We start from the raw sequence: 11,928 nt of genomic DNA, 5'->3' as shown, positions 1-11,928 counted from the left end.
TGCTGGGACATAAAACAAGCCTCAATAAATTTAAAAAGATTGAAATTATTCAAAGCACATTCTCTGACCACAATGGAATACAATTAGAAGTCAATAACCATCAGAGACAGAAAATTCACAAATACCTGGAGGTTAAACAACACACTCCTAAACAATCAGTGGGTTAAAGAAGAAATAGCAAGAGAAATTGCTAAATATATAGAGACGAATGAAAATGAGAACACAACATACCAAAACCTATGGGATGCAGCAAAAGCAGTGCTAAGGGGGAAATTTATAGCACTAAACGCATATATTAAAAAGGAAGAAAGAGCCAAAATCAAAGAACTAATGGATCAACTGAAGAAGCTAGAAAATGAACAGCAAACCAATCCTAAACCAAGTAGAAGAAAAGAAATAACAAGGATTAAAGCAGAAATAAATGACATAGAGAACAAAAAAACAATAGAGAGGATAAATATCACCAAAAGTTGGTTCTTTGAGAAGATCAACAAGATTGACAAGCCCCTAGCTAGACTGACAAAATCAAAAAGAGAGAAGACCCAAATAAACAAAATAATGAATGAAAAAGGTGACATAACTGCAGATCCTGAAGAAATTAAAAAAATTATAAGAGGATACTATGAACAACTGTATGGCAACAAACTGGATAATGTAGAGGAAATGGACAATTTCCTGGAAACATATGAACAACCTAGACTGACCAGAGAAGAAATAGAAGACCTCAACTAACCCATCACAAGCAAAGAGATCCAATCAGTCATCAAAAATCTTCCCACAAATAAATGCCCAGGGCCAGATGGCTTCACAGGGGAATTCTACCAAACTTTCCAGAAAGAACTGACACCAATCTTCCTCAAACTCTTTCAAAACACTGAAGAAAATGGAACACCACCTAACTCATTTTATGAAGCTAACATCAATCTAATACCAAAACCAGGCAAAGATGCGACAAAAAAGGAAAACTACCGGCCAATCTCCCTAATGAATATAGATGCAAAAATCCTCAACAAAATACTTGCAAATCGAATCCAAAGACACATTAAAAAAATCATACACCATGACCAAGTGGGGTTCATTCCAGGCATGCAAGGATGGTTCAACATAAGAAAATCAATCAATGTATTACAACACATTAACAAGTCAAAAGGGAAAAATCAATTGATCATCTCAATAGATGCTGAAAAAGCATTTGACAAAATCCAACATCCCTTTTTGATAAAAACACTTCAAAAGGTAGGAATTGAAGGAAACTTCCTCAACATGATAAAGAGCATATATGAAAAACCCACAGCCAGCATAGTACTCAGTGGTGAGAGACTGAAAGCCTTCCCTCTAAGATCAGGAACAAGACAAGGATGCCCGCTATCACCACTGTTATTCAACATTGTGCTGGAAGTGCTAGCCAGGGCAATCTGGCAAGACAAAGAAATAAAAGGCATCCAAATTGGAAAAGAAGAAGTAAAACTGTCATTGTTTGGAGATGATATGATCTTATATCTAGAAAACCCTGAGAAATCGACGATACAGCTACTAGAGGTAATAAACAAATTTAGCAAAGTAGCAGGATACAAGGTTAATGCACATAAGTCAGTAATGTTTCTATATGCTAGAAATGAACAAACTGAAGAGACACTCAAGAAAAAGATACCATTTTCAATAGCAAATAAAAAAATCAAGTACCTAGGAATCAACTTAACCAAAGATGTAAAAGACCTATACAAAGAAAACTACATAACTCTACTAAAAGAAATAGAAGGGGACCTTAAAAGATGGAAAAATATTCCATGCTCATGGATAGGAAGACTAAATGTCATTAAGATGTCAATTCGACCCAAACTCATCTACAGATTCAATGCAATCCCAATCAAAATTCCAACAACCTACTTTGCAGACTTGGAAAAGCTAGTTATCAAATTTATTTGGAAAGGGAAGATGCCTCGAATTACTAAAGACACTCTAAAAAAGAAAAATGAAGTGGGAGGACTTACACTCCCTGACTTTGAAGCTTATTATAAAGCCACAGTTGCCAAAACAGCATGGTACTGGCACAAAGATAGACATATAGATCAATGGAATCGAATTGAAAATTCGGAGATAGACCCTCAGATCTATGGCCGACTGATCTTTGATAAGGCCCCCAAAGTCACTGAACTGAGTCATAATGGTCTTTTCAACAAATGGGGCTGGGAGAGCTGGATATCCATATCCAAAAGAATGAAAGAGGACCCCTACCTCACCCCCTACACAAAAATTAACTCAAAATGGACCAAAGATCTCAATATAAAAGAAAGTACCATAAAACTCCTAGAAGATAATGTAGGAAAACATCTTCAAGACCTTGTATTAGGCGGCCACTTCCTAGACTTTACACCCAAAGCACAAGCAACAAAAGAGAAAATAGATAAATGGGAACTCCTCAAGCTTAGAAGTTTCTGCACCTCAAAGGAATTTCTCAAAAAGGTAAAGAGGCAGCCAACTCAATGGGAAAAAATTTTTGGAAACCATGTATCTGACAAAAGACTGATATCTTATATATATAAAGAAATCCTACAACTCAATGACAATAGTACAGTCGGCCCAATTATAAAATGGGCAAAAGATATGAAAAGACAGTTCTCTGAAGAGGAAATACAAATGGCCAAGAAACACATGAAAAAATGTTCAGCTTCACTAGCTATTAGAGAGATGCAAATTAAGACCACAATGAGATACCATCTAACACCGGTTAGAATGGCTGCCATTAAACAAACAGGAAACTACAAATGCTGGAGGGTATGTGGAGAAATTGGAACTCTTATTCACTGTTGGTGGGACTGTATAATGGTTCAGCCACTCTGGAAGTCAGTCTGGCAGTTCCTTAGAAAACGAGATATAGAGCTACCATTCGATCCAGCGATTGCACTTCTCGGTATATACCCGGAAGATCGGAAAGCAGTGACACGAACAGATATCTGCACGCCAATGTTCATAGCAGCATTATTCACAATTGCCAAAAGATGGAAACAACCCAAATGTCCTTCAACAGATGAGTGGATAAATAAAATGTGGTATATACACACGATGGAATACTACGCGGCAGTAAGAAGGAACGATCTCGTGAAACATATGACAACATGGATGAACCTTGAATACATAATGCTGAGCGAAATAAGCCAGGCACAAAAAGAGAAATATTATATGCTACCACTAATGTGAACTTTGAAAAATGTAAAACAAATGGCTTATAATGTAGAATGTAGGGGAACTAGCAATAGAGAGCAATTAAGGAAGGGGGAACAATAATCCAAGAAGAACAGATAAGCTATTTAACGTTCTGGGGATGCCCAGGAATGACTATGGTCTGTTAATTTCTGATGGATATAGCAGGAGCAAGTTCACAGAAATGTTGCTATATTAGGTAACTTTCTTGGGGTAAAGTAGGAACATGTTGGAAGTTAAGCAGTTATCATAGGTTAGTTGTCTTTTTCTTACTCCCTTGTTATGGTCTCTTTGAAATGTTCTTTTATTGTATGTTTGTTTTCTTTTTAACTTTTTTTTCATACAGTTGATTTAAAAAAGAAGGGAAAGTTAAAAAGAAAAAAACAAGGTAAAAAAAAAGATGCAGTGCCCCCTTGAGGAGCCTGTGGAGAATGCAGGGGTATTCGCCTACCCCACCTCCATGGTTGCTAACATGACCACAGACATAGGGGACTGGTGGTTTGATGGGTTGAGCCCTCTACCACAGGTTTTACCCTTGGGAAGACGGTTGCTGCAAAGGAGAGGCTAGGCCTCCCTATGGTTGTGCCTAAGAGCCTCCTCCCGAATGCCTCTTTGTTGCTCAGATGTGGCCCTCTCTCTCTGGCTAAGCCAACTTGAAAGGTGAAATCACTGCCCTCCCCTCTACGTGGGATCAGAGACCCAGGGGAGTGAATCTCCCTGGCAACATGGAATATGACTCCCGGGGAGGAATGTAGACCCGGCATCGTGGGATGGAGAACATCTTCTTGACCAAAAGGGGGATGTGAAAGGAAATGAAATAAGCTTCAGTGGCAGAGAGATTCCAAAAGGAGCCGAGAGTTCACTCTGGTGGGCACTCTTACGCACACTTTTGACAACCCTTTTTAGGTTCCAAAGAATTGGGGTAGCTGGTGGTGGATACCTGAAACTATCAAACTACAACCCAGAACCCATGAATCTCGAAGACAGTTGTATAAAAATGTAGCTTATGAGGGGTGACAAGGGGATTGGGAAAGCCATAAGGACCACACTCCACTTTGTCTACTTTATGGATGGATGAGTAGAAAAATAGGGGAAGGAAACAAACAGACAAAGGTACCCAGTGTTCTTTTTTACTTCAATTGCTCTTTTTCACTCTAATTATTATTCTTGTTATTCTTGTGTGTGTGCTAATGAAGGTGTCAGGGATTGATTTGGGTGATGAATGTACAACTATGTAATGGTACTGTGAACAATCGAAAGTACGATTTGTTTTGTATGACTGCGTGGTATATGAATATATCTCAATAAAATGAAGATTAAAAAAAAAAAAAAAAGACATAATGCTGAGCAAAATAAGCCAGGCACAAAAAGAGAGCTATTGTATGTTACCACTAATGTGAATTCTGTGAAAAATGTACAATGTTTTATACTGTAGAATGTAGGGGACCTAGAGATACCAATTAGTGGAGGGGGAATGATAATCTAATAAGAACAGATAAACTATGGAGGGTAATCTCAATGTTATGGGAATGCTCAGGAATGATTATGGTTTGTAAACTTTCTTGGATATAGTAAGATCATGTTGGAAGCAATAGAGTCATTTTAGGTTTTTTTTTTCTCTTATTCCTTTGTTTTCTTAGGGGTTGTTAATTTTCTTGGGGTATGGTAGGAACATGTTGGAAGCAATGTAGTTATTTTAGATTATTTGTTTTTCTTACTCCTCTGTTTGGACATGGTTTATTAATTTTCTTGGGGTATGGTAGGAACATATTGGAAGCAAAGTAGTTATTTTAGGTTATTTGTTTTCCTTAATCCATTGCTTTGTTTGAAATGTTGTGGGGTTTTTTTGGTTGTTGTTTGCCTGTTTGTTTTTAATTTTTTGATAAACAAAGTTAAAAAATTGAAAAAAAAAAAAAAAGAAAAAAAGAAAATCAACGTTCTCACTGAATATCCACCGAATTTTTTGGCCCCTCTCATGTGCTAAGGTCACCTTCTGTTTTACAGTGGTGTTATCTGTGTAACAGCCTCAAATCTTCTGTGATGTAAAACAAGGATTAAATAAATGTATTCTGGTACTGGAAAAAAAAAAAAAAAAATAATCAGGGGTGGCATCCAGGGTAGTGTTCTAAAATACTGCCAAGTCTTTGAACCACAGTCTTTGAGGTGAAGAATAAAAATGGGCCAGCAGTTGAAAGGTCAGTGTAGCAAGTGTGATGGTTAGGTTCAGGTATCAGATAAGTATAGTTTTTGTAATTGATGTATTAATTACACGGAACTGCTCGATAAGAAAAGCAAAGCTGAGGCGATCCACCACCAGAAACCCATGAATTAGTCAAACACATTTTACTGTATTTGAACCCTCTTCACAAGTTTAAAGGAACCATATATTCATAAGAGGCAGCGCAGAGAACTGGAAAAAGCAACCGCATTAGAGGCAGGCAGATGTGGGCTAGAATTCTGGCCCTGCCAAACCTTTAGAAAATTACTGTGACCTTTAGAAATTTACTTAACCTTTCCGATTCACCAGTGTCTCATCTATAAAATGAACATAATTGTGCCTACTTTGCAGGGTTCTTGAGAGAATGTAGGTAAAATGCTCAGTTTAGTGCTAGTACCCAATTTTCAACAACAATGGTGGCATACTAATATCAATAACACAATAACAACAACAAAATTTATTGCCTTAGCAGGCACTATGATGACATCAAAGACAGTTAAGATATTGTCTTTGATTTTTAATAGCTTTCTATCAAAGAAGATTTAAAACTATAATAATGATAGTAATAATACTACAAATAATAACTAACATTCACTGAGTACATGCAATGGCCTATAAATCCTTTTAATGGATTATCCCAGTAAGTGCTTAGAGTATCTACAGGAGTTAGGCATTAACCCATTTTACAAATGAGGAAACCAAGGCTTAGAGGGGTACAATAACTTTTACCAGATCACTTAAGAAGTTGCAGAGCCAAGATTCACCCCTGGGATTCTGCCTCTGGGGTTAGTCCTCACCACAGTGATTCACTTCTAGATTCAGCCAATAATTCATTTTTTGGGGCTGCGTCCTCTGCTGCCAAGGTGTACTTCTGAGGTGTAAATATGAAATAAATCCCAATAGCACCATGGATGATATGAATCACATTTAGATTTTACCACTGATTATCACCCAAATGGGCTGCCTGCCTCTGGTCTCTCTCCGTTTATCCTTCCACATTGCCAAAAGTTATCTTTATAAAACACAAATCTGATCATGACACTACTCTACTTAAAAGACTCCCTGCTGTCTGCAGAACTAAGTCCAAGCCAATCAGCCAGGGTGCTCTCCCATCTGGCCCTGACCTTCGTTTTCAGCCTCTGCTTGGGATAATCTGCCTCCTTATCCTGTACTCATGTTAAGACGGCTCCACATGAAATTAGGGCAGCCAGGGGGTTTCATATTATAGTCTCCTGTGTGGTAAAATGGAAAAAAAAAAAAAAAAACTTTAGAAAAGAAAAATTTCAGTTTTTCATTTACATTTTCTGTTATAAAGTAAAAAGGCTTGCTAAAAATTTAAATTAAAAAACTGCACAATTAAAAACAATACACACATTATCAGTTTAAACACACATATACATTATTTTTAAAATAAATACTCTTCATCTCCTGTGAGAGGTCTGATATTTTAGTCGAAGACATCTTAAAACACTTTTTGCAATTCCCCAGAGTACTTTACAACTCCTTTTCCCTGGAATGCAACCCTTTCCCTCCTAAAGGTAACAAACTACTACCTTTCATTATTTAAGTGCACAGCAAATACTATTTCACTGTATCCTCACTCCCCAAACCTCTTCTGCAATCCTTTTTTCCTTCCTTCCTCAGAGCTCCCAAAGCTGGGAGTATTTTCTGTCTCTTACAGCTTTATTGTACTGCCTGTAATTATTTATTTATACAATAGACTGTGTGATCCTTTAAGGAAGGATCCTAAACTTTGAATCCCTAACTTCCTATCTTGGCGTTTTGCCCACAGATATTACTGGAAAGTTTATCAGTGGATACATTAATGAATGATCAAAGTCTAAAAGTCCCTACTCTTTGGATTTTGCAGGGAAAACATTTTGAAACCAGACACATCTTGGACACATCATTTTGATAAATCCGGTCCATAATATTTGAGAAGTGATTTGAAAGGAGCTGGTAAAAGGTCCCAGGTGGTAAAACTGTTCCTCAAAAAGCTAGTGACATGCTAAGTGTGACTTATTACCACACCACGCCTTTTCCAGCATCCTAGCTCCCCGAGCTACTTTTTGGGATGGGGGAAATATACAGTTCTGGATCTTTTTCTCCGCCGGGACTGAACAAAGCTTTGCCCTCCTTCTTTGATTTTTAACAGCCAAATAGTTCGCAAACCAGGCTCCAGTTTCCCTACTAGGATCCAACATCTTGAAGTCACATGCCTCTCTGTCATCGAGACATCCAAATCTGCACTTCCCATTGGATTCTCAATTGAGCTCCACCCAGAGCCTCCATCCTCTGGCCAAAGAGGTCCCCCCGGTCGAAAAGGGGTTTTCCAGCAGCCGCCCCAGCCGCGATCCCGGCGGGCGGACGGAGAGGAGGCACAGTGGAGCGAGGCACCCAGGGCGCCGCCCACTGCCGCCCGGGCTCGGCGTGCGGGGCCGGGCTGCGGTTGGCCACAAGAGGCATCCATCTTCCCCGAGGAGCCCGTGTTTCCTAACCGAGTGAGGGCGGGCGCGAGGGCGGAGAAGGGTAGGAGTGAAGGCGCAGCCCCCTCCCCCGGACCCTGCCCCGCCTTGCAGAGTCCCGTGCGGTCGCCGAGGCCACCGCTGTCCTCACAACGCTCGCTCGCTCGGCGCCCGAGAGCCGCGGGCTTGCGCGTGCCGGCAACTTTACAGTCGCCGGGGGCGCGGCTCCTCTTGGTGCGTGTGCGAGTGTGCCTGTCCCCGGCGGCCTCCTGGGGGCAGCAGCGGAAAAGGGGACGAGGAGAAAGAGGCTGCCTCGGTGCACGGTGGCAAAGCAGGCAGGAGCCGCGCCGGTTCTGGAGACCTGAACTCCACCGGGGCTGCGTCCAGGGCGCTTTCGAACGTCGCAGCCGCCGCCCTCCGGGCCGGCATCGTCGACCCGCTGTAAGATTGCGATTCTTTGTGCCTGCTCCGGCCATAGCAGCGGTGTTTGCGGGCAAAGGAACGGCGGCCGCGGCAGCAGCAACCCCAGCCCGGGCGGGACTGGTGAGCGCACCGGCGGTTTGAGGCAGAAAGGGAGGGTCGCGGCGCCTGTGGTGGACGCGTTCTCCGGCGCCCGTCCTCCTCAGCTGGCCCTGACTTGGGCACCCTGTGCGGGTCTCTAACAATGGTGCAGAGCGCCGGCGCGAGCCCCGCGTCCGCCCAGCGGTCGTAGAGGAAGTGGCCGGGCTCAGGGTGGGGTGGGCAGGGAGACGCCCCCCGCCAGTCACTCGCTGGAGTTTGCCTGCGCGCTTGGCCTCTCCGGCCCCAAGCCCCGGCTCCGCTCGCGATCACCGACGGCGGCCCAATTCTGAGGAGATGGTGCCAGCGCCCGGATTAATCTAGCCCTCGGTTCGCTCTTTCTCCCTTCCTTCTCTTCCTCCTCCTCCTCCTCCTTTACCTCCTGCTGGTGCTGCCGCTGGGTTCCCGGCGAGTGGGAGTATAACTCTGCCTCTCCAAGGAGACTGGTTTGTGACCACTGAACAGATCTTGCTCACTGAAAGCAAACCCGGAACAGCTGGATAATGTCCACCCCGAGTAGATTCAAAAAGGACAAAGAGATCATAGCAGAGTATGAAAGTCAAGTCAAAGGTAAGGATGGGAGCGGCTGCCTTGCTCCTTTTGTGTGCCTTCTCGTCATTATGCTCGCGGAGTTGCAGTTCTAACTTGGTGTCTGTGTTGGAGGAAGGTGGCGAGGGGCAGCATCAGCGCCTGGCCGAGCCATCCAGGGCTTTGTACAAGCCAGTCCCAGTCCCAGTCCTAGTCCCGTGAACCTACAGGGACTTGAAACCTGGGTGGCTTTCCCGGGCTACCAGCCCGCACCTCCGGTGGGTGGAGAACTGGCTTTAACTTAACCTCCTCAGCTGGGCAACTTACATGGGGAAGCAGGCAGTGGTGTGGTGATGGTTCCTACCCAGTTATGATCATCATCTTCATCACCATCTTCATCATCACCATCCATTTAAATGATATCATTGCCGCGGCATAATGTTTTTAAGTAATCATTTTTCTGAAGTCTCGACACCAAGTGGTTTAGAGCTTCATTGAGTGCGGGGTATTTTCAGACGTTTACACCATTCACTATTAGTTTGTTAGAGAGAGCCAGCCCCCTCCCCCCCCCCCCCTTTTAAAAAATAGCTCTCTCAAAGCCTGGCAGTTTCACCAAGCAGCGACTAGTGGAATCTGACTCCTTTATAATGGGCCAGAATTCAGTGACATATTTCACATTCAGGTAGGAATATTGCTTTATCATTTACTAGAAACCACTTGCATGTAACATGAAGGTTTTAATATTTGAGCAGTAGTTTCAATCCTTTTATATCATCAACTAATGAAGGAAACCTAATTAAGGTTGATTAAGCATGTTTATTTTCTGTGCCTTGTGGTTTAAAAAGATATTCTGTTTAGTATGGGTATTTTGTGCTTCTGCTGACATGTTTGTATATATGTATATGTATATTATATATATATGTTTCTTTTTTTCTCATCTTGTGGTCTCTTGGAGTACCTTTCCTGTTGAGACGATGAATGGAGTGTGGAGATCTCTGCTGTTCTTTGGGATATTCAATGTGAAGTCCATAAAGATTGCTATGTAGACACCTGTGTTTGTATATATACAATCTTATGAAAAGGCTTCTGAGAAAGGCATTATTGTACTTGCCTTTGGAAAGGCAGGTGCAGCCTGGGTGTTCTTTTGTGTGGTCAAGTTGTGAGCAAGCCTGTGAGACAGCTGGTGGGGAAACCTGGTATCACCTGAGTGTGAATCTGGACCGACTCATCCCATGGCCACCAGCAAATACAGTGTGCAAGCCCATGACTTAGGTTTTCTTTAGGCTGACCCCTATGATGGAGTTAAGTAAACATTGTTCAGTAAACACAGATTTTTATCCACCTAGAATTATGTAATTTATACTTCCAGGAATTGGTTATATTAATATGGAAGTTATATTAGCAGAGGAGCAATTATTTCCTTAGAGCTAGGCAAATTTTCTAATGAATGTAACCTTTCTTTTAAGAATTTCATCGTAATGTAGAACTCTTGTTAACAGTCACCATTTCTCTGTGCAGTTTTTCCACGTTGCTCTTTGTGGCTTCTCTTCAAGAGGTGGTGGTCTGGTTTTCCTGCTGCCTAGAGCACTGACTGGCAGAATTCGCTTCCAAATGCTAGCTTACTTATCTCTGCTCTAAGGTTATTTGCCAGTGACCAAGTCTTTATTTGAAAACTGTTCTGTTGATTAATTTCTTCCAGAGTATGAATTCTGTGGTTATGTGGTTGCTTGCATGCTTGGAAGTATAGCCCCTGTACCTTGATTAAAAATCAATAAAATTGGATGTATTGCAAAGTTAAAATGTGTCTCTCAAATTTAATCCAAGAAAAAATTTTGAGCAAGATGGCAGTTATTTTTGGAACTAATTCCATCTCACACAAAGTGGTCTTCACTGTGTTCCCTTCCACCACCACCCGGGAGTCCTCAAGCTGCTTTATGACCCTTCCCTCCATCTGACCTCCCCTTCTCATCGTGGTCTGTGTCCAGACTTTATCTACCTCTCCCAGCAGAACTGACACATCCTGTGCCTGACCCAGATAATTACATCCATATGCAAATATGGAAATTGAGTAATATAATGGAGTTGTATCTTATACACATTTAATGGCACAGATTCACCTGAACTTACAGGCAGAGTAGGAAGAGAATGGGAGGGAGATGACAGTTATATATTGCATGAGGCCTGCTGTCCTGTGCAGTGAGAATAGGTCCCTCAGTAAGGATAATTTTGGAGATAGGACTCTGGTTTTGTAACGTAGTTTTGTTTCTTGAGTGCATCTTAACCCCAAAGGGTGCGAGTCAGTTGTTTAAAAATACGTATTTTTGGAGCAACCTACCCCTTAAGTTCTAGCCAACTCCTTCATCTGATGATAAATAAAGGAAACTGGCCTGTTCTATTGCTGAAGGAAAACCTGCTTGTGTTGGATTCATTAAGAGAAGACAGAGTCTGTTCCTAAGGAATAAAGCCACATGTATTGGATCTATGGGTAACGTATGTGTGAGTGACTTCAAGAGTCCTTTTGACTATGTGTGATTTTGTACCTTCTGGCTTAGAACCTAATACTCCAGAGTATTGCCCTTTCCTGCTCTATCTCCTTTCCCTGATAATAGATACAGTTAAACACAGACTTTCTAAGATAATATTTTTATCTAAAAGGATAACTTTAGATATGGAATTTTGCCACCATTGCTTGCTGGGCAGATTTTGGGAACAGCCTTCATGGGGCTGTTCTCAACTGTGAAAAGAACTGTACCAGGGGATAATTGTGTAATTTTATGTGTACATCCATATGTTTTTAGTTAATATGTCGTATAGAGCAAAGTCACCCAGCCTCTCTGGTTTTGCTTTTCTTACCTGCAAAATAAGGAGTTTGGATTCTTTCAACCTTAAAAAATCTGTGAATCTAATTGAAGGTGTCATGTCTATTTTTAAAATCACTTTTTTAAAATTTCAAGCTTT

The 11,928-nt window shown here is 41.6% G+C and overlaps 1 protein-coding gene across 4 annotated transcripts in view; it reads left to right on the top strand.

The window, feature by feature from the left end:
• The first annotated feature begins 7,963 nt into the window (after positions 1-7,963).
• The window catches only part of SRGAP1 (SLIT-ROBO Rho GTPase activating protein 1), a 313,329-nt gene continuing 309,364 nt past the window's right edge, over positions 7,964-11,928 (top strand). For 3 of the 4 annotated variants that reach the window (XR_005218600.1, XM_037848383.1, XM_037848382.1), the window contains exon 1: positions 7,965-9,012. Coding sequence is in view for 3 of the 4 variants with exons in the window: in XM_037848383.1 (XP_037704311.1) it covers positions 8,946-9,012 (67 nt within the window). In the remaining variant the exon portion in view is untranslated. Of the gene's footprint in view, positions 9,013-11,928 lie in introns of all 4 variants that reach the window. The other variant, XM_037848384.1, reaches the window with a different exon arrangement.

The sequence above is a fragment of the Choloepus didactylus genome, chromosome 8 (assembly GCF_015220235.1).
Source record: "Choloepus didactylus isolate mChoDid1 chromosome 8, mChoDid1.pri, whole genome shotgun sequence".
Taxonomy (NCBI): domain Eukaryota; kingdom Metazoa; phylum Chordata; class Mammalia; order Pilosa; family Megalonychidae; genus Choloepus; species Choloepus didactylus.
This window is presented reverse-complemented; position numbering and strand designations above follow the sequence as displayed.